Source organism: Syngnathoides biaculeatus, chromosome 6 (assembly GCF_019802595.1).
Source record: "Syngnathoides biaculeatus isolate LvHL_M chromosome 6, ASM1980259v1, whole genome shotgun sequence".
Classification (NCBI taxonomy): domain Eukaryota; kingdom Metazoa; phylum Chordata; class Actinopteri; order Syngnathiformes; family Syngnathidae; genus Syngnathoides; species Syngnathoides biaculeatus.
This window is the reverse complement of record NC_084645.1, coordinates 26,295,764-26,323,728: the sequence shown is the minus strand read 5'-3', so window position 1 is coordinate 26,323,728 and position 27,965 is coordinate 26,295,764. Positions and strand designations below refer to the sequence as shown.

The window sequence follows — 27,965 nt, the reverse complement described above, 5'->3', positions numbered from 1 at the left end:
AGCCCCCTTCCAGCCAGAAACAGCGGCCCTCTTTCCGCTTCCGCGTGACCCCCAACCGCGTTAATCCATCCTTCTGCGAGACTGTTTGTATAATGTTATTTAAAGGGAAATAATCCCGGGGAGGGGGGGCAATCCCGTGTAGAGCAAGGCTACGCTCGAGGGGCGCAGGGCGGCCAGTGGGTGAATAAAGGGATGATTTAGAGGGACAAGCGGGCAGAACAGAGGACTGTTCTGACTGGGGAGATGCACGCAGACAGAGCCACGCAGGAAAGAGACGCTGAATAGTTCCTCTGTCCGCTTTATCTTCACCGCAGACAAGACGACGAAGAAAACAAACATAAAAACTCGCTGCAACTTCGGCAACTGTTGATTCGCTCTCTAGGGGCGAAATGACGAGAACGTGTCTGGGCATGTTACGACCAAAATACCATACATTCCATGTTACAGGAAATGCCAAGGTTGTACAGTAGAGCACTGGTTGATGCAGGTACATGTTCTTCCTGTGCGTTCCTTCCGTTCATGGAGAATAAAAAGGTCAACTCGTCGACTTACGTCTTCAACCGTTAGTTAAAATACATCTTATGTATGGTGTTGTCTGAATGTATCATTGTGTATCCGTCTCATATCCCATATTTCTGATTTTGGCTCCTAACGGGAGTTCTAGTTCAGGTTTCACCCTTGGAATTGGCCTAAAATGTTGTTTGGAAACAACATGGCTGACTTCCTGTTCGTTTTAGGAGTTGAATTCCTTGAGACTTTATTTTTTTTTTCTGCACCCTGTTATTGACTGATGTAGGTTATGGTGGGTATTCATTTTTGTTCATGTTTGCCTCCAAAAAATGTGTGACATTGGAGATAAATTAAAGCAGAGCAATCAATATCTGACTAATATTTGAAAATGTCCAGGAAAAGAACGTGATTACATTAGTATGTCTTTGCAAAACTGCGTCATAGCAAAAAATAATAATCACTTTTACAAATCTCAACTGTTGTGAGTGACCGGACAGATCTCCAAGAAGAAAGAGTAAAAAAAAACATTTGAGTACATACCGACAATTTGATTGTGTTGCTATGTTTGTTGTCCCAGTCCCAAGACCAAGAACTTAAAAGACTGAGGAGGGAAATAAGAAGTACTGAATTTGAGTGACTGACAGTGGCTGGACTGGACAAGTTGAAAGTCACAAGAACTGCCCGTCGCATCTTGAAAAGCCGTTATAACGGTCTTATTTATCTAATTTAAGACTGATTGTTGCAATCTAATAAGTGGCACGTTCTTTAAGAACTTTTACAATATCTGTCATGATGTGACACATCTGGCGTATAGAGTAAATTATGAATAAACTGATTACAAAAAATAAATACACATGGATTAATCGCACTAATGGGAGTAAAACATGCTGATCTCAAGTACCACAATCCAAAACTGTTAAAGTGACACACATTGCCTGAGTCACATAAATTTGTCAAATATCAACATATTCAGTTTTTGTTACTGTGATTAAAAAGAATGAATGACTTCCATTCCTCTCATTTTCCGTAGCACGTGTAAGGTCGCGAGTAACTGGAACAGCGGAGCAGAATCCACTTTGGGCAAGAGTACCACAACAAACACAAATTTGACCTTTGCACTAGTAGCCAAAAACAAAATAACTAAAAGAACACACGGATTGCCAGTGCCAAACTCGATCACATCAAGTTCCAGAGTCCAAACACGAGTGACAAATATTCAAATCAATAAAATAATTGATTAAATCTTTTCAAATACTGGGCATCACAAGGAATTTCAAGAAATGAATCACTGAAATATGACTTCTTTCCATCCTTTTTCTAAAGACCTTGTCTTCATTAGGGTGACAGGTATGTTGGAGCCTGTCCCGGTTCATTTTGTAAACCCGAGAATGGTTGCCACCCATCCACGTGGCACAATTCACATTCACACCCTTGAATTTCAAGTCTTTAATCATCGTAATATGTTTTTTGGAAGTGTAACAGTTGAGACTCCACACACTGACCTCCCGAGACCTGTTGATTGACCTTTGCTGCATAAAATAGTATCTTATTAATTCAAATTAATATGTTGCCCTACTCCCGGGGTTTCGCCGGTTCAAACTTGATTCAACTCGTGGATGGCATAACTCTGAAACCAAGTTATGTAAAGTATTCCCCACACAGTAGACTCAAAACCCTGCTTAAAAAAAAAAAAAAATCTTCTATAGAACATTTTTAAAGAATTTCTAAAGAACTATAGGACTTTCGGAACCAAGTCCTATAAATTTTTTGCAGAAATTCTATTGTTCTGTAGAATTTCTAGAGAAAATCACAGCCAAAGTTGTATGGAACAAGTTGTTCTGTACAAATTCTATAGAATTCTATAGATTTCAATCAATTTCTATAGATTTTTTTTTTTTTTTTTAGCAGGGCATGACTTTACAGTAACACGTTTGAATGAAAAATCAAACTTGACGTCAAACTGCGTGAAGCGGAGCCCATTTTGCCTCCAGCAACTAGACGCGGGGACACCCTGCTTTTAATGTACCAGTCTGGGCTTAAAACTGAACGGAATTCCTTCATTTTCATGATCCATTTTTACACACATCACATGACACACGGGTACAATGCGACGCTTGTGAAACGGAACAACAACAGTTAATGCTGTGAAAACTTGCTGGTCTAATAATGTACCAGGGAGACAGTAAAACCGATGCTAAAGTCATTCAAAGGAACACGCAAAGATAAATAAAATAAAATAAAAACTCACCTCGGAGAAAGAGAGAAGGTAGAGCGAGCCGAAATCGACCAGTATGGTCCAGAAATGGATGAAGCGCCCCGGTTGTTTCGCGTCTGAACAAGAAGCCAGTTCACATGTTCCTCCCCGTGGTGTGCTTCTCCGAGAAAGGCACGAATTCCTGCTCAAAGCTCCTCGCCGTGCATCGAAGACTTCAGCCGCACGGAAGGAGGAGGAAGAGGAGGAAGGGGGGGGGGCGCACGGGGCTAGGGGAGAAAAAAGTATTCGAGAAACGCGCCCGTGGGCTTGGCGAGAAGTGGCTAAACGTTGCCTTCCACGCCCAGGTACACGAGTCACATGGTCCCGTCCAGGTGAGCTTCCTGGAACCGCGGCACACCTGTGGGAGCCGCTCGCTCGCCCCCTGCGGAGATCCGGTAAGAAGCGGAGCGGAGAGGCGGCGGGTGCCCGACTCGCGGTGGCAACGCGAAGAAACCGAGCTCCGGTGCGACCACCACCGCCGCCGCTGCTGCTGGTGCGCGCGAGTCGGCAGCCGGCAAACGAGACGGTGGATGATGAGGAGGAGGAGCGGCGAACGGGAAGGAACAAACTCGACTGCGAGTTGGCTTGTGCGTGTTTGACTTGCTCCCGGGAATGTTTTCCGCGGCCGGCGGGAGGGGCGAAGGGTGGGTGGGTGGGTGGGGGAGCGAGTGGTCCAACCAGCGAGGAGGACAGACGAAGGGGGGAGGCGGTTCCTGCGTGGGGAAAATGACATAACAGCGGCGCCTCCACTTACGAGTTTCATTCCCTCCGTGGCCGCGTTCCTATTTCAAATCGATCTTTCTACGTTGAAATTAAAGTCGACTCCAGAGAAGAGAAAACAACAACAACATCAAAATGTATTTCTTATCATGGTTTTTACACTATTGAACATTATAAAAACATACGTTGATGAAATAAAATTGTAAATAGCTTGTGCATCATGATTTATTGGCCCAGCGCCCGTTGAAAGGGGCAGTACAGACCTCATGCAGAATGTCCATCCATCCATTTTCTTTGCCGCTTATCCTCACAAGGGTCACGGGGAGTGCTGGAGCCCATCCCAGCTGTCGACGGGACCCTGAACTGATCGCCAGCCAATTGCAGGGCACATGGAGACAAACAGCCGCACTCACAATCACACCTAGGGGGAATTTAGAGTGTCCAATTATTGTTGCATGTTTTGGGGATGTGGGAGGAAAACCACGGAGGTACAGGGAGAACATGCAAACTCCACACAGGCGGGTCCGGGATTGAAACCGGGACCTCAGAACTGTGAGGCCAACACTTCACCAGCTGATCCACTGTGCCGCCCTGCAGAATGTCCCATGAGCAAAACAGATTGTCGGACTCCCTACGCTGATGACGTGATGATTCAAATTCAAACTTACAAGAATATTGTTTTCTTTGTTCCTGCCATCTTCCAACTAAACAAGAAATGCATGAACTTGCACTTTCTGTGCAAATAAAAAACAATTTCTGTTTTTTCCCCCCTCATTATTGCTTGTTTAAAGTTATTCTGCACTTTTGTTAATTAAAAAAAAAAAGGTTTACAAGGTTGGGGGCCAAGTCGCTACAGATACAGCAATCCACTCCCAGCAGCCTAGCATACTCTACTAGGCTAAAGCATTAATTTTAAGCAAAAAGAAATATATTTCTTAAATGATTTCATTATATAAAATATTTCAACTGTACATGTATTTCTACTATGCAGTTTATCATCAGGAAAAGCTTTAAAAAAATTGCTTAAAAAAAACATTTTTTTTTTAGGCTTGGAATGCATTATTTCGTTTTCCATTCATTGTAATGGGAAAATGTGCTTTGGTTTTCGAACATTTTGGTTTTCAACCGGCCTTCTGTAACGGATTGTGTTAGAGAACTTTACCACTTTATATGATAAGTGGTAAGTAAACACAAATGGAGCCTGAACATCAGACATATTGTGTAAAACAAAAGACTTTAAAGCCATTTAGTATTTCAAAGGGTCTTTGTCCTGTTCTTCAGACTTAAGGATCGGGCTGTGATCTTAAGTGGAAGGAAACGTTTGGTTGTGCATAACCCCTATAATGCGTAAATAATAAATATGCAACGATGCCAGTCCCTTCTTAAATTCATCAAGCTGCAGTCATATTAGCTGTTTTTCACAGAGGGTAAAGGATATCGTATATGGTTTTGAGTACAGTGTTGTGTTATTCGTCTCCATGTGTTGCTGCATCATGTTTGCATATCGTTTGCTTGAAGTGTTTCATTACCGCAACAGCGATGGTAGATTTGTTAGCCCATCTATGGCGTTTTGATTTTGATTTAGCATTCAGCTAGTAGAATTTTATACGGCAAGTTTATGTGCTTGGGTTAAACACACAATATTTGATTATCTTTGTTTAATGTTTAGTTTGACAGTTAAATTCACCTGAGGAGTGCTAAAACAACTTGACGAAATAAGCACATTTATTGGAATGGCAATTATATTTTTGTTTTACAAGCCATTGTTTCCAACGGAGAACGAATACATTTTTATTTGCAATTTTCTTTATGGTTCAGTTACACCAGCTAGACCGTTGAAAATGGACATTTTTCAACCTTATGTATCGTAAAAGTAGATGCTTGACGTGCAAGAGTGGTTTTGATTATACTATCGGCGTGAATATTTCACTAGAAAAGCAAATATTTTATCATTTCAAAACACATCGAATACCCAGCCCAGTAATTTCATAACAAAAAAAGGTATACAGTATATATGCATTAAATATTGAGAGCCTTCACTTAACTGTACGGCAAAGCACGTCAATGATTTCAAATGATTGATGTACAGTATTATGTCCCTTTTACAAATGCATTTTGATTTTATTTGCATTTAGCGTCACTCAAATGTATTGCAAATATGCCATGTTGAGATTCGCACTGGTTCGTAACTGCTCTTTCTGCTACCGGATACCAGAATTTCCTTTGGGATCAATAAAGTATCCGCCGATCGATTGTGTTTGAAGCCTTTTTGTCAGTGTAATGCACTGACTTCAAATGTGAGTCCTGAGAGTGAAGCAAGAAATTAAACTTGTAGTTACCTTGAGTCCAATATCATATCATAAGGGAGTCATTTTCGGCACAGTAAGTTTTTGCAGTTCCTGCCGGGACCCTGTGTGGCTCTGTGTCACTTCGGCGTGTGATTTATAGGCATGCAAATGAGCCTGCCAGGTTGGGGAGACGCTCGGTGTCTGCCCAGGTGGACCGGCGGCATTGTGATGGTCGGGCAGGCTGAGAGCTGACGGAGGCACAAAGCTGGCAAGAGATTCACCCATTGAGATTGGGGGGGGGGGGCCTTCACAGTTCCTCACGGTGACTGATGAGCTCCAGGAGAATGTAGGCCAGGCCGGACAAGTAAGTGTCAGGGAACCGGACAACCCCGAGAGGCAAACAACCCCCCCCCCCCAACCCTAAATCTCGTACAGGAGGGGTGTTCAATGTGTCCAAATGTGTTTGTCTGAAGAGTAATGACGCTACTTACTCTCGGACGTGAGAGTCGAAAGGGATTTTGCTGGCTGAGATAGGCGAAGTGAGAACAGAAGTTGAGGTTTATATCTCGATGGGAAAGCAGCAAAAATCTCAATTGCCTGAATAAAAAAAGTAAATAACATAAAAATACGTACAAAAGTTTGGTTCAGGGTCTTATCAAAGTAAATATGGGTGGGCATATTGAAGAATATAAATTCAAATTCATTTTTTACAAACATTTTCATAGAATTCTCTCTGTCTTCAGTTCACAAAAACTAAGGCAATCAGTACTAGGTTCTTTGAAGACTCGGTGCCTTTAATGTTCACAATAAATATATTAGGTGCGTTCAAGTATGAAAGTTATCTTCAGTTTTGAAAAAAAAAAACAAAAAAAAAAACTTTTGTACTTGGTTCAGTGAAGCCTCTCAAGTGTTTTCAACTTCGCCAGAAATGTTGCGGACATTGACGTCTCAGTCGTCTTCGGTTTACAAAAGCAATTATGTTTGCTTCACTGATGAGTCTCAAGTGCTTTCAGTGTTTAAAAAAACAAGTGTATTAGGCAAGTTGAAGTCTCTCAATTTTCTGCAGTCCGGAAAACAATGCATTGCAGGTCCTGGGAATAATCTCAAGTGGCTTCCGGCGTTCAGCAAAACAAGCGACACTCTGTACTGGTCGCTAGCCAGTCACAAGGAGACCTCCAACCATTCAAACTTACATTTACAAGATCACTGAGTGTGAACTGGAAATCTACCGCAACGCCGTCAGTGACTCAAAACAAGCATATGATGTTAACTGAAGTATCTGAAATGTTCTCATTTTACCTAAACATTTATGTCATGAGTGAAAACGCCGAAGTGCTGTCAACGTTTTCATCGAATAAACAGGTCCGTTGAAGCCTCCCACTTGTCAGAAAAACATTTTTATTCTCGGTTAATTGAAGTCTCTCGGTTTTCTTCAGCATACAAAAATAGGTGTTACAGTAGAGCCTCGGTTCTCGACCACAATCCGTTCGAGAAGGCGGCCCGAAAACCCATTTGTTCTAAAACCAAATCGACCGCCGCACGAGTTATGTAATTTCTGGGTTTTCACACAAACAAGCACATTAGGTTAATTGAAGCTTCTCGTTTGTCTTCTGTTTACAGACAAAATGTACGTTCGCAGAAACCTCTCAGTTGTCAATGTACAAAAACAAGCAGCTTGTTAGGTTCTTTGAAGAGTTGAAAGTGCCTCCCAATCTTAACAAAACCAGCATGTTGGGTTAATTCTCTCTGAATTATCATCAATTAAATATAAACGTTAAAAAAACAAGCCCGTTAGGTTTCACTGAAGATTCTGAAGTGCTTTAACCCTGTACAAAACAAGCACGTTCGGCGAATTAAAGTCTCACTTTACATATAAGAAAAATGTTAGGTTAATTGAAGATTCTCAAGGGTATTTGAAGTATACAATTGTCTTTAGTTTGCAAACTAAAAAAAAAAAAAAAACATCCTAGATTGATTGAAAACTCTCAGTTGTTGTTAGTTGTTTGAAAAAAAAAAAAAAAAAAAAACTATGATAGTTCCATCGCAGATTCTGAAGCGCCTTAGAGGACAAGTCAGACAAGGTTCAGGCTGGAGTTTTGTTGCCGTGGGGTTATATTGCCCCCTGTTGTTCACATTCTCCACAGTCCTTGGAACTAAATGTTAATCTCGAGGGTTTCAAGTGTAGAATCAGCTTTGTTTCATCATCCTTACACAGTAGACATTCAAAAGTGTATCGACATAACATAAATCCAGGTACAACATTATTTTCAACCACAAGGGCAATTGTAGGAATACGATCATGTTACTCGTCACTTGGTTTCTGGCCCCGAGTGAGCACAAGGCGAAGAATGAATTTGCTTCCTTTGCTGGCCTTCCTCCGTGTCCTCTACCAGCGATGCAGGACAGGATCGGTTCAATCAAAGATCCGTTCAAGTCTTTGAAGTGTCCCTCGGAATGTGAACGGTCTCGAGCTTCACGATGAATTTCAAAAGACTGACAGTTGTCTCTGGCTTCCCAATCCCATTATATTTACGTCAGATTCCTTTGAAAGCTCTAAACTGTCTTAAACGGACAAAACATCAGTGGAAGATTTCAAATTATCTTTGATAGTACACCGCAAAACTGTTTTGTGCCAGTCTGTTGATTGACAAGTGTTCAGTCTTGCTCTCGCATTAAATCAACTGCGATTTGCTCCATCTTCCCGGTGACCCTGAATAGAATCCACACCATCAAATATGAATGAACGGACGGATGGATGCATATTCTTTCCGAGGAGAGCTCAGGCAAGCTCTCACGCTCGTCTCCTTGTCCTTGCTCCATAACTATATTTATTTGGCCGTCCTGTTGTTTCCGGGCGAAGGTTGTGCGATATTCCCGCTCGTGGTAAATGCAGATACTCGTGAGCGATGGAGTGACTCACGGACGCCAGGAACGCGCCGTGGCGGTAGGTGGCGGAAAGGTGCGAAGAATTACTTAGCGGGGACGCCGATGTATTTAAAGCAGACCAGGTGCTGTTTTCACGAGCTGCCGAGCGGGACTCCCACTTGTCAGTACTTTTCTTTAAATATAGATGAAGGTGTACACCGACAGAGGGAGTTTTAGCTCACTGGTACTGCGAACGCAGCGCCGGCAAAACAGCTTGTGCGACAAGAAACATCCGTTTAGGAAGAGAACAGACAAAAGGCCTGATGGTGGCAGACCAGAAATAACCACAAAGTGGGAAGAGCAAGGTGGCGGCAGGCAGTGATGGGGGGGGGGTTGGTGAGAACAGACTGCAAGCATCAGAAAGCAAAGAATTTGTCCGTCTGGTTGTGCCGGTCGCTGTCTATGCTGTGCGGTATACGCGCCGCAAAAAAAAAAGGCACCGTGATATTTGTTTTTCCCATCAGATGTCCTCCCTTTTGTTTAGAACACAATCTAATCACGCTTGTTCCAGCTTCGTCTGCATTGTCCAGGTGGCCTCTCGCTGCCATTTAATGTCCTTTTCGCAGGCTAATGTGATGTAGCCCAGACCTCGCCATGCGTGGCCTGTGCCCCCCCCCCAACCCAACACACACACACCTGCTTGCAGGCAAACCACATCCATTTCATCCTTAAAAAAAAACCAAAACAAAACAAAAAACACTGATCGGTAATCTAAAGAGGTTTTGCTTCCTCGACAGGCTCTGTATTTTTAAGATTAGAGCTCCAGTACGGCGTCCAAATTGGATCACGAGCACAGTCCGTGGACTTTGCTAACGAGCTTACGTTTCCACAAAAACAAATCAGTCTCGGTCTAACTAGCAAATGCAGTCGGTTCGATCGTGATACGGCGGCACGGTGGAGCAGCTGGAAAGCGTCGGCCTCGCAGTTCTGAGGTCCCGGGTTCAATCCCGGACCAGCCTGTTTGCATATTCTCCCCGTGCCTGGGTGGGTTTTCTCCGGTTTCCTCCCACATCCCAAAAATGTGCAACATTAATTGGACACTCTAAATTGCCCCTAGGTGTGATTGTGAGTGTGGCTGTTGTCTGTCTTCATGTGCCCTGCGATTGGCTGGCAACCAGTTCAGGGTGTACCCCGCCTTCTGCCCGTTGACAGCTGGTATAGGCTCCAGCACTCCCGTGACCCTCGTGAGGATAAGCGCCAAAGGAAATGGGTGGATTGATAAATTGCACATAGGTGTGATTGTGAGTGAGGCTATTGTTTGTCTCCATGTGCCCTGCGATTGGCTGGCAACCAGTTCAGGGTGTACCCTGGCTCTGTTGACAGCTGGGATAGGCTCCAGCACTCCCGCAACCCTCGTGAGGATAAGAGGCTAAGAAAATGGATGGATGGATAGATCATGATACAGGGATGACATTGATTTGCAACCTTCAACCTTGAATAGGAGGAAATACTTTTAGTTTCTACCAGACAAATGTTGAATCTCATGATGTTATTATATAATTGCCTTCCATTTAATTATTATCATTTGCATAATTGCATGGGGACTCAGTCACTGATGGTGTAGTGGTACACACGCCTGGCTTTGGTGCGGGCAGCGTGGGATCGATTCCCGCTCAGTGATGGTGTCGATATCTGCCCTGCGACTGACTGACGACCAATTCAGGGTACAGGCCGCCTTTCGCCTGAAGCTAGCTGGGATAGGCTCCAGCTTTCCCGTGACCCTTGTGAGGATAAACGGCGTGGATAATGAATGACCAAGCAAAGGGACACATTAAACACATACAGGCACACATCTTAAAAAGTGTGGGGGGCACAATATCATCTGCAAACATCATAGTCCCAGGGGATTCCAGTCTAACCTCATCTGTCAGCCTATCCATTACTACAGCAAACAGGAAGGGGCTCAGCGCGGACCCCTGATGCAGTCCCACCTCCACCTTAAATTCTTCTGACACACCTACGGCACATCTCACCGCTGTTCTGCTGCCCTCATACATGTCTTGTACTATTCTAAAATATTTCTCCACCACACCGGACTTGCGCATGCAGTACCACAGTTCCTCTCTTGGTACTCTGTCATAGGCTTTCTCTCGATCCACAAAGGGGCTACAAACTCTATTTACATCGAGCCGTGTCAAAACCAGTTTGCAGACTTCATTAAGGGGATTGTCATTGTCTCGTTGAATGTTCGTATATCAGTGTAGGCTAAAGGTGTCTCGTGAACTGCGACACATTGCTGCGATGTATTCCTTGGGCGGAAAAACTGAAAAAACTGAGAAACTCCGGTTTTCCAGGTGAGGGTGTAATACACTGACAGGATTCATTTGAGATTACTTGGTATAATCCCCTTATCGGCGTAACTACCTGTCCCAGAAAGTGATCCAAGCGTACCCCTACCAGCCTCATTGGCTCGCTATTCTGACGGGAGCAAAATCCTCTGTCTAATGTGGCAGTTTCAGACTGGCGCACCAATTCTTATCTGTTGAGCACCTGCTTCATCCTGCCAAAGCGTCACTACAGGTAAAAAGGCCTCGAATATCAGCACGCTGGCTTTACACACTTTGACGCCGACACAATGTGGACAAAGTGCACGCCGTTGCAAACGCCGCATGACCTCTGTGAAAATGAACCAGACAATATCGGCCCTTTTTGTCCTTGAAGCCTCACTCCAGAAGGAACATATGATGGTTAATTTACTTTTTAATGTTTTTTTTTAAGCTAACAGTGTTATCATTATTAGCTTTTGACAGTACTGTAATAATAATCGGCTGAGCTGTCTACGTAGGGGGTTAGAGGGCAGGTGTCAAACTCAAGGCCCAGGGGCCAGATCCAGCCCGCCACATGTTTTTGTGTGGCCCGCAAAGGTAAATCATGCGTGTCAACTTCCATGATTCCTATTAAAATCTGTAAAAAAATAAAAAAATCAAATTGTCTCACCATAATTGAAAATATTGAGATATTATTGTAAGCATTTTTGTTACCATATCCCAACAAGAGTTGAATAACCCGTTATGCTTGATTTGTGATTCCAAAAGTAGCTCATAAATCCATTCCATCCATCCAGTTTCTTCGCCGCTTATCCTCACAAGGGTCACAGGGAGTGCTGGAGCCTATCCCAGCTCTCAACGGGCAGGAGGCGGGGTACACCCTGAACTGGTTGCCAGCCAATTGCAGGGCACATGGAGACAAACAGACGCACTCACAATCACACCTAGGGGCAATTTGGAGTGTCCAATTAATGTTGCATGTTTTTGGGATGTGGGAGGAAACCGGAGAGCCGGGAGGAAACCCACGCAGGCACGGGGAGAACGTGCAAACTCCACACAGGCGGGTCCGCAATTGAACCCGGGACCTCACAACTGTGAGGCCACCGCTTTACCAGCTGAATTACTGTGCCGCCTGGCTCATAAATTTGATCCGTAAATATGATGAGGCGATTAAACACTTTTACGGTTTCAGTCATAACGGCCATCTGAGGGAAACTGGACCTCCAATCTGGCCCGTGACAAAAATGAGTTTGACACCCGTGGTTTAGAGGGAGTGATTTGTGGTTCGCCGCGAAAGACAGCCATGCTCCGAAAAACAAACCAATTTGACCCTGGCCACAAATATAGCATGTCATGTCTTTATCCAAGGTGCTTATCCTCACAAGGGTTGGAGGAAAGCTGGAGCCCATCCCAGCTAGGTTCGGTAAATATAAGTAACTATTGAGGGTCCTTGCACTGCCGGACCACATTGGGGTACTGGCAAGTTTAACACCCTAACATTGCATGTTTGGACAAGGGACGTCCTAATACTGAGTTCTGAGGAACTGGGTTCAAATCTGGACTTTTTCTGGAAACCCGGAACACTTGCCTTTGTGTTGTTTGCAAGTTCCCAATTTGCCTGGGTGGCTTTTCCATGGGTATTTAGGTGTTCCCCCTCCCCCCCCACATATCAAAAACATGCATGGTAGGGTACTTGAAACTCTAAATTGTCCATTCGTGTGATTGTGAGTGATTCCAATTCTGCTGCCTTGAGATTGACCTGACAGAGATTATCAGTCCAATGTAATTTCAGCAATATTTTCTGATGAAGGTGCGTTACCAGATGTCAAATTGTACATACAACGGGAAGTCAAATATATCATTTGACTTGAAACGTCCTTCCAAGGCAGCGGCACGTCGATGGGCTGGATAGTGCATTAGCTTCACAGTTCTGAGGACCAGGGGTTCAAACCCTGGCCCGGCTGTGTGGAGTCTCCCCCATGCCTGCATGTGTTTTCTCCGGGCACTCCGGTTTCCTCCCACATTCCAAAAACATGCAACATTAATTGGACAGTCCAAATTGCCCCGAGGTGTGATTGTGAGTGTGGCTATTTGTGTCCATGCGCCCTGTGATTGTCTGGCAACCAGATGAGGGCGTGCCTGCCTGTTGCCTGAAGATAACTGCAATGGGCTCCAGAACTCCCATAACCCTTGTGAGGATAAGCGGCTCCAATACTGGACGGATGTCCTCCAAGACTTTTTTTTTGTGGACACCGTTACTGTGGAATATATGGCAGATAGATATTTGATTGTATTTTATTTGAGGGGTTTTTTTTCGACATTTTTTTGCCCTGTGACATAATTTCATTCGATTTGAGGTCTTTTTATGTTTTTTTTGTTTTTTTTTGGACGAAAGACGGGTAAGAAAGATTTGGGCAGCCAGCACGTTAAAAAAGCACTACATACAACTATTTCGTCAGTACTTTATCGGTAGAAAGACAGCTCTTTCATGGAAAGATGGGTATTTTATGTACGTGTAATTTACATTTATGTAATTTTACGTTTAAAAAGTTTTTGTGACGACGGAAAGCGTGTTGGGTTTGTTGAAGTCAACAGTGACCTCTAGCGTAATTTCCTGAACAACGTCATATGTGCCATAAATCAAAAATACTGTCCATTTTACTTAAGTGTGAGTAGTTATCTCGTAATGAATTGTTGCAGGAAATATATATTTTTACTCAAATATCTCAAAAAATATGCTTTGGGGTGTGCAGCAATAGTAGACAAAAGTTGAAGTGGGGACCCCGAAAGTGTGTGTTTTTTTTTTTTTGTAATTTATTAGCGCGTTGGAAAGCATTCAAACAGCATTTCTTCTGTGGAATGCCACGCCTAAAAATACATATCGTTACTGACCAATTTTAATCTAGTTTTGTAACTATTAAAGTTGGGGAAGGTTTGCAACAATTTCACTTTCTAAAAATAATGACAAAATAGACAGCAAAATGCATTAACTATAACTTACATACATTCTGAAACAAAAAGGTGGGACATTGCTTTGTCTAGGGCGAAATGATGAACTGAATAAATTCCGTAATTCGAGTTAGCGGGGTAGTTTTGAGAAATTTGTTTTTTTTTTTTTTAAATTTATTCACTAGTATGTTCTTACATTTGTCGAAGGCGTTCCAAATATTCTATATATACGTCAAAATGTATTCAAATGAATAATTTGACATGCTACGCTGTTTCGGTTTTGAGCACGTGTGTATGTGAAGACCGTCCCTGTGGAACGTAGGCTCAACGGTGACTTGCTAGCCGACGCGTCACTTCCTTAGCTTTGCGCAGTGGCAGTATCGTAGCCTATGAGGTTCATCCGAGGCGCGATTATTGCTAGTTGAAAACTTTACCCAATACCCCGCCTTGACGACTTGCAATACAGTCGGCTATGGCAATTTTTGACAGTCTCTACGGAGACTAATGATATGTAAATATGAAAACCAAACTGCTATGGTTGAAGATCAATCAATTAAATATGTATGCAGATGTCGCTGGATTGCATTTACTGCTTATACGCGGCATTCACTGAATGTCTTTCATTAGTAATGTGATTGCGTATACAGAACTGGCGGTGTGTTGATTGGTTGAAGCCAGTCGGCCGCCATCTTGGTACTCCCATTACGTGACGATAACAAGGTTTACGTGTTAGATTATGGCGGGGTTTCTTCTCAATTCGGCACCTAGGATTAGAATTGGTTATGTAATCTTGTCATTCTTTCAATTCTTGTAACAATGAAGGGTTTTAAGTAGACTTGGTAAAACAAAAATGGCAAAGTGCAAAGTAACGACATGTCACTACCAAGAAACCTTATATATTACGTAGGGCCCGATTTCCGTGACATGTTAACTTTTCCCAAAATATGCTGTGAAGCACTTTCATCAAAACATTGCAAAAAACTCAGCATTGTTTTTCCATCATAAAAACATGAAATTTGAAGTCAATTAGTTGTATATATTTTTGGAAATAAGGATTCGCAATGGGAAAATACATGCTAAACGCATTGTTCATTTGTTGTCTCTGCGACGTTGGAAAATTTAAACTTGTTTCCTCGCATTTGAAAATCAAATTCAATTTGCAGATTTCTGTATTTTGAAATTCATCAAATTTAACAGAAAATGTGGTTTTTGTCTTATCCACTGACGAAGTTTGGGAAAATATTGACATCCCTTTTTTGCAAAAAATCGTCAGCTTGTAAAGGTGAAGCAGAGAGTGAACAGTGAACAACTACTGGAAACAAAACTTTGTTCAAGTGAATTAAGATACTCAGATAATGAAAAAAAAAAATAACAAATTTTAACTGTGTCAAAGTAAACCTTTCTAATCTACCTGCGGAATATTTTTTCACACCCACGAAAATGACGATTAACGATTGTTTCGGAGCATCAAGATGACTCATATCTGCTTCCGGCGACTTCAGTTTTGGTGGCCAACGAGTCATCCATACGGAAGTAGACGAGTGCCACCGGGATTTGAATAAGGATTTGTATTTGAAATGGGATTTGAAATTGAAATGGTGAGTGGATTTGAATTGGAAATTGGATTTGAAATGTTACATTCAATAATTCGCTGCTTGTTCGTTGTTAAAATTCAACTTCGTTCGTCGACTTCCATACGTCCAGTCTGGCAGTAATCCGCTTCCGTACTATTGGATTCGAATTGAGTGCAGTCGACGCCTTTTTCCGGACACGTGGTTAGATATCTGACACAACATCAAGCGCATGCGTACCTTGAATTTTCGGGTGAGATGCCGCTGTAAATATCAAATAAAATAACATTTTTCAACAATAATAGTGTTTGGTGGAATAAAAAAAAATGAATGTCATGTTGTTTGGTATTAAAGCGGGTTGAGCGTCAACTTGAGTACGCGTTCACTACATAATATCCAAATGACGGCGCGACCTAACTAGCATACAATGGGATGTCCCACAATGCACCGCGGATCAAAGAGAGTACAAAGCTATTTTTCCTCAACTATTTCGGGAACTACGAGCGGAACACCGGAAACAACATCATATGTCAAATAGCTTCGTATAAGAAAATTAGCTTGTGATTCGTTTAAGTCCCGAATTAAGTTGAGCAACATTGAATGACCGCCATTGTGGAACGTAGGTGCGGTGTTAACATGCACAGTCTCGACCGCTCCCAGGTTAGCTTTGCGCAGTGGCAGTATCGTAGCCTATGAGGTCTATCCGAGGCGCGATTATTGCTAGTTGAAAACTTTACCCAATACCCCGCCTTGACGACTTGAAATATAGTCGGCTATGGCAATTTTTGACGGTCTCTACGGAGACTAATATCGATGTCAATGAGAAAATATGATACATAGATACCACATGACTGTTTGACTACCGGAAATTTCTACATCTATGCGCACAGCTCTATGCAAATAATCTATTGTCCAAGTTACTAATATCAAATGTAGTCTGACGTATACACGTTATGCTATTCAGTAGAATCGAAGGTGCTAACGATTTGAACTCATGTGCTAACATTTCATAAACGGTGTCCCCAAAATGCATACACACTTTCAATAATCATAAACTGGATATTAATCATAATTCGAATAAATTTTTTAACATGTAAACGAATTTATAAATATTATTTAAAGTGTGTATGCATATATTTGGTACACCCTGTATATAAATACACTCATACATATATATATGGCATATGTGATTTTTTTTCCCCCCCACGGGTTAGGGTTAGCATAGTTTTATGAATTCATATTTCTTGAATCATTAGTAAATATTCTGGAAGCAAGATGTAACACTACTCTATGCATACATCAAGAATTTAGTCAAATGAATACTTAATTGACTTGAAACAGCCGAAGTTTGGTTTAGTGTGTGGAGACCAAAATACTGGACTGCGCACTCTGCATCCCATCATTGGTTCCGCCGTGGACAACAGGCTCTGACTTCTGGTCAGGGCAAAAAGTATGGTTAAACATACATACATTGTTATGGAAAACGATGCGATACATATATAATAATTAATTATGAAGGTTAAGGTGAAACACGTATCGGTGAAAAGTTACTTCTTTGCGACAAACAATCGTAAGGATGTCAATGGACGTCAACTTTGACGTAAAATAATACGCAAAGCAATGTTTTGCCCTGACAGGAAGATGACTACGTGAAAGGGGCCTGTGCGAAGTCCACTTTTTATTCTACATTGGGGACACCTTCACTGCGGAACGTAGGCTCAACGGTGACTTGCTAGCCGACGCGTCACTTCCTTAGCTTTGCGCAGTGGCAGTATCGTAGCCTATGAGGTTCATCCGAGGCGCGATTATTGCTAGTTGAAAACTTTACCCAATACCCCGCCTTGACGACTTGAAACACAGTCGGCTATGGCAATTTTTGACGGTCTCTACGGAGACTAATATCGATGTTAAAATCAAAGCAATTATAATTCGATAACATAAATCTTAAATTCATCAAAAAGCAAATGAAGCGAGACAAAATTGACTTTCCGGAAGAAATCAGACACGGTGTGTTGACACAAATGGAACATACCCCCAGATGGATCTTTAACCGATCTATTCACTTCCGGTTCCGCTCTTTCATATGACCATTTATGGAAGATAATTAGTGCCACCAGGATTTGAATTTGAAATATAAAATGATAAACTTTTCATTAGTTGCTGACTAAAATTCACCGTCTGTGCGACCAGGCAGATCACTTCAGATCAGAACCGATCACTTTACATTTCAAATCCTGCTTTCTGTGGCATTTAAAATTCAAAGCCTGGTGGCACTAATTTACATCCATAGTTATTTTATTTATGCATTTCTTTCATATTTTAATGTTCCTGCAAATCACGCCCTGTGATTACAATGATTTCGAAACAAAGATTATTATATTATTATATTTTCCCTAACATAACAGCCTGTGGTAGGTGCTGGACATGGAAGTCAAGGAGAGCCAGAGCCAATTGTTTCCCTTCTTTATTGAACTTGCATGCAATGCTTTAAAAATCCAACAGATGTCGCCTTTAACACGACAACACAGTTTCAGCACAGTGTCGACCGTTTGGGAAATCTCCTGCACGTCACTATACTTACGTGGGATGTCCATCCATCCATCCATCCATCCATCAATTTTCTTAGCCGCTTATCCTCAAGAGTGTTGCGAGGAGTGCTGGAGCCTATCCCAGCTGTCAACGGTCAGGAGGCGGGGTACACCCCGAACTGGTTGCCGGCCAATCGCAGGGCACATGGAGACAAACGGTCACAATCACACCTGGGGGCAATTTAGCGTGTCTAATTAATGTTGCATGCTTTTGGGATGTGGGAGGAAACCGGAGTGCCCGGGGAAAACCCGCGCAGCCACGGGGAGAACATGCAAACTCCACACAGGCGAGGCCGGGATTGAACCCGGGACCTCAGAACTGTGAGGCCAACGCTTTACCAGTTGAGCCTTGACTGTAAGGAGTGTCAAGCAGTAAGGCTTCGTTGACGATGAGTGGCAGACGGCATCCTTGCGCAGTGGCAATACTGTAACCTATGAGGTCTATCCGAGGTGCGGTTTTTGCTAGTTGAAAACTTAACCCAATACCCCGCCTTGACGACTCGACATATAGTTGCCTATGGCAATTTTTGACAGTCTCCTTTGAGACTAACTTGTTTGTCAACAAAAATAATTACCCCGGCACACTTAATTTAGCTGAGTTTAAGGTTTACTTCGGTGTTAACCTTCACGCTAACCTTCAAAGTTGCTTAGCTAATGCCTTTTTCAAAAATGTACTTCCGAGACAAGCATACATGATACCTTGATGCAGTTGGCCGTTTATAGTTTGAGACTCCTTCAATTGGCACAAAATGTGCATAACCCTAAAACTGGCAACTGAGAGCCATTAAAGAAAAACGACATGGCTTCTCGAGACATCTATCTATCTATCTATATATCTATCTATCTATCTATATATCTATCTATCTATCATCCCACTCACCCACATTCATCTATCTATCTATCGATCTATCTATCTATCTATATCTATCTATCTATCTATATCTATCTATCTATCTATCTATCATCCCACTCACCCACATTCATCTATCTATCTATCTATCTATCTATCTATCTATCTATCTATCTATCTATCTATCTATCTATCTATCTCAACCACCCACCCACATCCATCCATCCATCCATCCATCCATCCATCCATCCATCCATCCATCCATCCATCCATCCATCCATGCCGCCATAATTATCTTTGGATGAAGTATGGTGGTAGCCGACGAGCCATGTTTATCTGACGCGTGATTATTATACATTTATATCATTATTATTAATGTTAATTCATATTATTATTTATATTCATATCAATACTGCATCTTAATTATTGGCAACGTCAATTTTTGATTGTGTCTACGAAGACTGATGCTGAGTGTGAACGGACTCATCACAAGGTGTAATATTATTCTTTGACCGTTGGGGGGCAGTGTTGCGTAATTTTTCCACACGTCCACAGTTATCGTCTTACTTCGACGTCCTTTGAAGCGAGTGCATCGTGAGCAGTGTGTCTTTAATTGAGTCCGTTCTCTTGGGGCGCACGATTTTATTTTCGTTTAATTAATTTAAGTTGTAATTCGAGTGCTGGAAATTAAACGGCAACACGTGGCTTTGTTTGCCCTCAAGCAGGAGGCCTGCCAGACATAAAAACATTCGCAGCGGCACCACAGAATTAGTTCCTAGGTAACAATGTGACCGTGCAGACAATCGCTATGGAAACCAGTGCATCTGCTCGGTCTCCCAGTTCTCCGAGGGAAATATGATATGGCCTTTCTGACACGGGTGCCCGTGTCCGACAGTTGATCGTCAATCATAACCGGGCGAAAATCTACAAAGCGTTCACTCATGGGTGTCAAACTCAAGGCCCGGGGGCCGGATTCGGCCCACCACATGATTTACGTGGCCCGCGGAGGCATATCGTTGGTGTCAAAATCTGTGATTTTTGTGAAAATATGTCCCAACATTTCAAACGGTCATTGTCATAAATGATAATGTTGAGATATTATAAGGCATTTTTTTGGGTTGCCAAACATGAAGAATGGTTGAAAAACCCGTTACGCTTGATTCCTGATTCCAAAACCAGTTCATAAATTCCATGTGTAACGTTGATGAGACGATTCAGGATTTCTACGGTTTCACCGTAACGCCCCACTTAGGGAAATCGTAACTACAATGTGGCCCGTGACAAAAAAAAAAAAAAAAGAGTTTGACACCCCTGCTTTAACTCGTCGGTTGAAAATATGTCATTGTTTACATATGGAACAGTCCAAGATGCATGAATAATCTTTGATGTGTGAAAATGGTGGAGAACCCCACTCGGGTTCTGTGTTTATTAGCAAAGGGTCTGCGCTTCATTTTCCGTGGCTCGATGGACTCGCAACAGCTGTGAAAAACTAGCAGTGCGTATTATTTTGAGGGGGGTGGGGGGGGGCTTTATCTGGGTGATTTGCCCTTTGACCCGCTCAGGTGTGCTCCCTCTGACTCCAATGCGTCACGACACCTGTTTTGTCACTTGTTAGCAAATTGGAGAGCGTTCAAAAGGGTCTTCTGTGAGACGCCATGCCCCAAAAAAATTCACACTGGCCAATTTTAATCGAGGCTCATAACTATTAAAATTGGGGAAAGCTTGCAACAATTTCACTTTCTAAAAATACAGAGAAAATAGACAGCAAAATGCATTAATTATAATTTATATACTCTGAAACAAAAAGGTGGAACATTGCATTGTCGATGGTTAAAATTATTAATCTAATGAGTTGTGTGGTAGTTTTGAGAGATTCATATTTGTTGAATAACTAGTCATTTCTTCATACATTTGTTGAAGGCATTCCAGATATTCCCCATATACGTCAAGAACTTGTTCAAATGAATAATTTGACATGAAACATCCTCCCGACATCACATTTCGGTTTGTGTGCGCGCGTGGAGACCGTCACTGTGGAACATCCGCCAAATGGTGACTTGCCTTTCAACGCATTGATTCGGTAGCTTTGCGCAGTGGCAGTATCGTAGCCTATGAGGTTCATCCGAGGCGCGATTATTGCTAGTTGAAAACTTTACCCAATACCCCGCCTTGACAACTTGAAATATAGTCGGTTATGGCAATTTTTGACAGTCTCTCCGTAGACCAAAATTGATGTCAATATCAATTGAGTGAATAGTTAGTTGGAGGAGTAATGTGTGCTACATGTCACAGTGTGTCAGCCTTTTTAATCTGAGCCTATCCCCTGCTACTTCCTCTCTAACCCAAAGTGTCATGTCTTCTCTCACAACATCCATCAACCTTCTCTTTGAACTTCCTCTCGCTCTTTTGCCTGGCAGCTTTCATCCTCAGGACAATTCTACCAATGTACTTATTCTCTTGCTTCTGGACATGTCCAAACCATCCAAGTCGGCTTTCTCGAACCTTGTCTCCAAAACATCCAAATGTGGCTGTCCCTCGAATGAGCTCATTTCTAATCCTATCCAACCTGCGAGAACCTCAACCTCTTCATTTCTTCCACCTCCAGTTCTGCTTCCTGTTGTCTCTTCTGTGCCGCCGTCTCTAATCCGTACACCACTGTTTTATAAACTTTGCCCTTCATCCTCACAGAGAATCTTCTGTCACATAACACACCAGACACCTTCTGCCAGCTTTTCCAACCTGCTTGGACCAGTTTCATCACTCCCTTACCACACTTGCAATTGCTCTCAATTGTTGACCCCAAGTGTTTTTGAGTTATCCACCGTCTCTCTCTTCTCCCTGTAGCCTCACTCTTTCCCTTCCACCCTTCTCATTCATGCACATATATTTTGTATTACTCTGACTAATCTTCATTTCTCTCCTTTCCAGTGCATACCTCCATTTTTCTATTTGTTCCTCCCCCTGTTCCCTGCTTTCACTTCAGATCACAATATCGTCTGCGAACATCAGCAAACAGGAAGGGGCTCAGAGCGGATCCCTGATGCAGTCCCACTGCCACCTTAAATTCTTCTCTCACATCTCACCACAGTTCTTCTGCCCTCATATATGTCCTGTACTATTCTAACATATTTCTCCGCCACACGGAACTTCGGCATGCAATACCGCAGTCCTTCTCTTAGGCTTTCTCTAGATCCAAAAGACACAATTTAGCTCCTTCTGACCTTCTCAGCACTTTTCCACTGGCATCGTCAAGGCAAGTAATGCATCTGTGGTACTCTTTCTCGGCATGGAATCATACCGTTGCTCGCAGATACTTACTTCTGTCCCGAGTCTCGCCTCCACTACTCTTTCCCATAACTTCATTGTGTGGCTCATTGACTTTATTCCTCTATAGTTCCTGCAGTTCTGCAAATCACCTCTGTTCTTAAAAATGAGAACTAACACACTTTTCCCCCATTCTTCATGCATCTTCTCGCACACTAGTATTCTGTTGAGTAAGTTGGTCAAGAACTCCACACCCACCTCTCCTAATTGCTTCCATACCTCCCCAGGTATGTCACCAGAAACTACTCCTTTTACATTTTTTCATCCTCTTTAGTGCCTTCCTAACTCCCCCCTTACTAATCATTGGTACTTCCTGGTCCTTCACACTTGCCTCTTCTACTCTTCCTTCTCTTGCATTTTCTTCATTCATCAACTTCTCACGTCAACCCATGTGAACCAGGAAGTGGCCCGGTACTCAACGGTGGATGGAGACCGTCACTGTGGAACATCTGCCAAATGGTGACTTGCGTTTCAACGCATTGATTCGGTAGCTTTGCGCAGTGGCAGTATCGTAGCCCATGAGGTTCATCCGAGGCGCGATTATTGCTAGTTGAAAACTTTACCCAATACCCCGCCTTGACGACTTGAAATATAGTCGGCCATGGCAATTTTTGACAGTCTCGACAGAGACTAATTTTGATGTCAATGATAATTGAGGGAACCATCACTTCATGCTCACTCTCTCTGCTGTCTCTACTCTTGTCCCCAAAAGATCAAACTTTGGGTGTCCCTCTAATGAGCTCATTTCTAATCCTATCCAACCTTTCTCGCTCTGACGGAGAATCTCAACATCTTGAATTCTGCTACGTCCAGTTCTGCTTCCCGTTGTTACTCCAGTGCCATCGTCTCTAACCCGTACACCACTGTTTTATAATGTTTGCCCTTCATCCTAGAAGAGACTCTTCTGTCACATAAAACACCAGACACCTTCCAGCAGCTGTTCCAACCCGCTTGGACCCGTTTCTTTACTTCCTTACCACACTCACCATTGCTCTGGATTGTTGACCCCCTAGGATTTGATGTCATCCACCCTTGATATCGCTTCTTCTTGTAGCTTTACTCTTCCCCCTCTGCCCCTCTCATTCATGCACATATATTCTGTTTTACTTGCGCTAATCCTCATTCCTCTCCTTTCCAGTGCGTGCCTCCATCTGTTTAATTGTTCCTCCGCCTGCTACCTGCTTTCACTGCATGTCACAATATCAACTGCAAACATCATGGTCCAAGGGGACTCCAGTCCAACCTCATCTGTTAGCCTATCCATTACTACCGCAAACACGAAGGGGCTCAGCGTGGATCCCTGATGCTGTCCCACCTCCAACTTAGATCCTTCTGACACACCTATGGCACACCTCACCACTGTTCTGCTGCCATCATACATGTCCTGTACTATTTTAACATACTTCTCTGCCACACCAGACTTGCGCATGCAGTACCACAGTTCCTCTCTTGGTTCTCTGCCATAGGCTTTCTCGAGGTCTACAAAGACACAATGGAGCACCTTCTGACCTTCTCCGTACTTTTCCACGAGCATCATCAAGGCATATAACAATAATAATAATAATGGGACTTTTTGTCGGCATGAAACCAAATTGTTGCTCGCAGATACTTACTTCTGTCCCGAGTCTCGCCTCCACTATTCTTTCCCATAACTTCATTGTGTGGCTCATTGACTTTATTCCTCTATAGTTCCTGCAGTTCTGCAAATCACCTCTGTTCTTAAAAATGAGAACTAACACACTTTTCCCCCATTCTTCATGCATCTTCTCGCACACTAGTATTCTGTTGAGTAAGTTGGTCAAGAACTCCACACCCACCTCTCCAAATTGCTTCCATACCTCCACAGGTATGTCATCAGAAACTACTCCCTTTCCATTTTTTCATCCTCTTTAGTGCCTTTCTAACTTCCCCGTTTCCTAATCATTGGCACTTCCTCGTCCTTCACACTTGCCTCTTCAACTCTTCCTTCTCTCGCATTTTCTTCATTTATCAACTTCTCAAGTCAACCCATGTGAACCAGGAAGTGGCCCGGTACTCGACGGTGGATGGAGACCGTCACTGTGGAACATCCACCAAATGGTGACTTGCTTTTCAAGGCATAGTTTCAGTAGCTTTGCGCAGTGGCAGTATCGTAGCCCATGAGGTTCATCCGAGGCGCGATTATTGCTAGTTGAAAACTTTACCCAATACCCCGCCTTGACGACTTGAAAAATAGTCAGCTATGGCAATTTTTGACAGTCTCTACGTAGACTAATATTAATGTCAATAATAATTGAGGGTGCCATCACTTCACGCTCACTCTCTTGACTGTCTCCACCCTTCTCTCCAAAAGATCCAACTTTGGATGTCCCTCTAATGAGCTCATTTCTAATCCCGTTGAACCTTTATCGCTCTGACGGAGAATCTCAACATCTTGAATTCTGCTATGTCCAGTTCTGCTTCCTGTTGTTTCTCCAGTGCCATCGTCTCTAACCCGTACACCACTGTTTTAGAAAGTTTGCCCTTCATCCTAGAAGAGTCTTTTCTGTCACATAGAACACCAGACACCTTCCAGCAGCTGTTCCAACCCGCTTGGACCCGTTTCTTCACTTCCTTACCACACTCACCATTGCTCTGGATTGTTGACCCCCTAGGATTTGATGTCATCCACCCTTGATATCGCTTCTTCTTGTAGCTTTACTCTTCCCCCTCCGCCCCTCTCATTCATGCACATATATTCTGTTTTACTTGGGCTAATCCTCATTCCTCTCCTTTCCAGTGCGTGCCTCCATCTGTTTAATTGTTCCCCCGCCTGCTATATGCTTTCACTGCATGTCACAATATCAACTGCGAACATCATGGTCCAAGGGGACTCCAGTCCAACCTCATCTGTTAGCCTATCCATGACTACCGCAAACAGGAAGGGGCTCAGCGTGGATCCCTGATGCAGTCCCACCTCCAACTTAAATTCTTCTGTTACACCTAAGGCACACATCACCATTGTTCTGCTGCCATCATACATGTCCTGTACTATTTTAACATACTTCTCTGCCACACCAGACTTGCGCATGCAGTACCACAGTTCCTCTCTTGGTTCTCTGCCGTAGGCTTTCTCGAGGTCTACAAAGACACAATGGAGCACCTTCTGACCTTCTCCGTACTTTTCCACGAGCATCATCAAGGCATATAACAATAATAATAATAATGGGACTTTTTGTCGGCATGAAACCAAATTGTTGCTCGCAGATACTTACTTCTGTCCCGAGTCTCGCCTCCACTATTCTTTCCCATAACTTCATTGTGTGGCTCATTGACTTTATTCCTCTATAGTTCCTGCAGTTCTGCAAATCACCTCTGTTCTTAAAAATGAGAACTAACACACTTTTCCCCCATTCTTCATGCATCTTCTCGCACACTAGTATTCTGTTGAGTAAGTTGTTCAAGAACTCCACACCCACATCTCCAAATTGCTTCCATACCTCCACAGGTATGTCACCAGAAACTACTCCTTTTCCATTTTTTCATCCTCTTTAGTGCCTTCCTAACTCCCCCCTTACTAATCATTGGCACTTCCTCGTCCTTCACACTTGCCTCTTCTACTCTTCCTTCTCTTGCATTTTCTTCATTCATCAACTTCTCAAAGCATTCTTTCCATCTATTTAGCACACTACTGGCATCAGTCAACACATTTCCATCCCTATCCTTAATCACCCTTACCTGCTGCACATCCTTCCCATCTGCATCCCTCTGTCTGATCAACCTGTAGAGATCCTTTTCTGCTTATTAAAATGAATAATTTGACATGAAACATCCTCCCGACACAGTGTTTTGGTTTAGTGTGTATGCATGTGTGTATGTGAAGACCGTCACTGTGGAACGAACGCCAAATGGTGACTTGCTCGTCAATGCGGCCGTTCTGTAGCTTTGCGCAGTGGCAGTACCGTAGCCTGTGAGGTTCATCCGAGGTGCGGTTATTGCTAATTGAAAACTTTACCCAATACCCCGCCTTGAAGACTTGTAATATAGTCAGCTATGGCAATTTTTGGCAGTCTCCACGGAGACTAACTTATTTGTGAATATGAAACTGGCAGGTACAAACAAGATGAGTGATCTTGACTGCATGTAATTTTCACATTTGGTGTGGTTCTTTAAATGCCAAGGTTGACTTGCTGCTGTAATCCAAATATATGTGATGTATGAATGTTATGCATTCTTGTGTTCTATACTCCATAACCAAAAGGTGCAAAATTGCCTTTTCTTAGGCTAAAATGGTTAATTGAATAAAGTAGATAATTGAAGTTAGTGATGAGGTTCCAAACAGTTGCATATATCAACTAACTCTGTTGTGAAATTGCTTTATTATTTGGTTTTGTTTAATCATATAACAAATACCCCACCCAAAAAAATACATACATTATTAATTATATACAGTAATCGGAAAACTATTTTTTCTCTGATTATTCAATAAATTGATGAAATAATCAACAGAATAATCAGTTGTAAAGAAACATTCAATAGTGACAGCACAAGTTTTTATATCTTCTCCGTGTAACATTTTTTCCCCCATACACGAGCTAGGAATGTGTTTATTTACATACCTTTTTGCAATGACTGTAACGCAGCAGCAAAACAGCTCCAACAGAAAAGTTTTATACATCTTCCTCCTGTTCAGTGAAACCACCAAAGTCGTCGTCTTCAGTATCGACGTTGAAGATCCTCAGAACCTCTCCATCACGCACCATTTCCGTCTCTCTGTCGTTCTCAATGTCATTTTTGTTTCTAGTTGCCGTTGAAGTTGATCTGTTCTCACGTAGCAGTTAAGCCTTTTAATCTGTTGGTTATAGTAGACTCTTCCACTCTGCTTCACGTGTTTAAAATCTACCGGAAGACTTCAGAAAAGGAAGACCTTTACTTGCCGGTAATTTTTGTGAAAGATTTTAAATTAATGATTGTGAGTGTGACTGTTGTTTGTCTCCATGTGCCCTACGATTGGTTGGCAACCAGCTCAGGGTGTATCCCAACTCCTGCCCATTGATATGTGGGACAGGGTTCCGGTGACACTTGTAAGGATAAGCAGCTCAGATAATGGGATAGCTAAATTAAAAATGTACATTTTGCATTCGCGGCACGGTGACTTAGGTCAAGCGTTGGCCTCACAGTTCCGAGGTCCCGGGTTCAATCCCAGACCCACCTGTGTGGAGTTGGCATGTTCTCCCCGTGCCTGCTTGGGTTTTCTCCGGGTGGGCACTCCGGTTTCCTCCCACATCCCAAAAACATGCAACATTAATTGGACACTCTAAATTGCCCCAAGGTGTGATTGTGAGTGTGGCTGTTTGTCTCTATGTGCCCTGCAATTGGCTGGCAACCAGTTCAGGGTGTACCCCGCCTCCTGCCCATTGACAGCTGGGATAGGTCCTGCACTCTCCATGACCCATGTGAGGATAAGCAGCAAAGAAAATGGATGGATGGATAGGTTTTGCATTCATGCATGTCATGCTGCTTCCTGGTTTGTGGTCACCAAAAACTAGCACTGTCTTCTTCTACGCATGCTAGAGGTAGCTTCATCTTCTTCTTTTGGCAATTGAAATTGATTCTTCTTCTATGCTTAATTGAGGTAGATTCTTCGTCTTCTTCGAGCGCTGAAGGTAAAGTCTTCCTCTACACATTGGAGGCATCCACGCATGCCCAAACCCGAGTGCATTTTAACAATATCGCTTAAACACGTTGTTATTGTAGTGTT

At 42.9% G+C, this 27,965-nt stretch overlaps 1 protein-coding gene and 8 non-coding genes across 9 annotated transcripts in view; 8 read left to right on the top strand and 1 right to left on the bottom strand.

The window, feature by feature from the left end:
• The window catches only part of LOC133501971 (uncharacterized), a 65,715-nt gene extending 59,658 nt beyond the window's left edge, over positions 1-6,057 (bottom strand). The window contains exons 1-2 of the mRNA XM_061822197.1: positions 5,988-6,057; positions 2,759-3,477 (exon numbers count right to left, since the gene is read on the bottom strand). Of these exons, the coding sequence (XP_061678181.1) occupies positions 2,759-3,477; positions 5,988-6,057 (789 nt within the window). The remainder of the gene's footprint in view (positions 1-2,758; positions 3,478-5,987) is intronic.
• An 8,216-nt stretch (positions 6,058-14,273) lies between these two features.
• On the top strand, positions 14,274-14,414 carry LOC133502776 (U4 spliceosomal RNA). Its single transcript, XR_009795577.1, has one exon. It is a non-coding gene; the product is annotated as a U4 spliceosomal RNA (small nuclear RNA).
• Positions 14,415-16,147: 1,733 nt separating this feature from the next.
• LOC133502777 (U4 spliceosomal RNA) lies at positions 16,148-16,288 on the top strand. Its single transcript, XR_009795578.1, has one exon. It is a non-coding gene; the product is annotated as a U4 spliceosomal RNA (small nuclear RNA).
• Positions 16,289-17,238: 950 nt separating this feature from the next.
• On the top strand, positions 17,239-17,379 carry LOC133502779 (U4 spliceosomal RNA). Its single transcript, XR_009795579.1, has one exon. It is a non-coding gene; the product is annotated as a U4 spliceosomal RNA (small nuclear RNA).
• A 1,098-nt stretch (positions 17,380-18,477) lies between these two features.
• On the top strand, positions 18,478-18,618 carry LOC133502781 (U4 spliceosomal RNA). Its single transcript, XR_009795581.1, has one exon. It is a non-coding gene; the product is annotated as a U4 spliceosomal RNA (small nuclear RNA).
• Positions 18,619-21,004: 2,386 nt separating this feature from the next.
• Positions 21,005-21,145, top strand: LOC133502785 (U4 spliceosomal RNA). Its single transcript, XR_009795585.1, has one exon. It is a non-coding gene; the product is annotated as a U4 spliceosomal RNA (small nuclear RNA).
• Positions 21,146-22,735: 1,590 nt separating this feature from the next.
• Positions 22,736-22,876, top strand: LOC133502780 (U4 spliceosomal RNA). Its single transcript, XR_009795580.1, has one exon. It is a non-coding gene; the product is annotated as a U4 spliceosomal RNA (small nuclear RNA).
• A 1,479-nt stretch (positions 22,877-24,355) lies between these two features.
• On the top strand, positions 24,356-24,496 carry LOC133502784 (U4 spliceosomal RNA). Its single transcript, XR_009795584.1, has one exon. It is a non-coding gene; the product is annotated as a U4 spliceosomal RNA (small nuclear RNA).
• A 1,649-nt stretch (positions 24,497-26,145) lies between these two features.
• LOC133502783 (U4 spliceosomal RNA) lies at positions 26,146-26,286 on the top strand. Its single transcript, XR_009795583.1, has one exon. It is a non-coding gene; the product is annotated as a U4 spliceosomal RNA (small nuclear RNA).
• Positions 26,287-27,965: the final 1,679 nt, after the last annotated feature.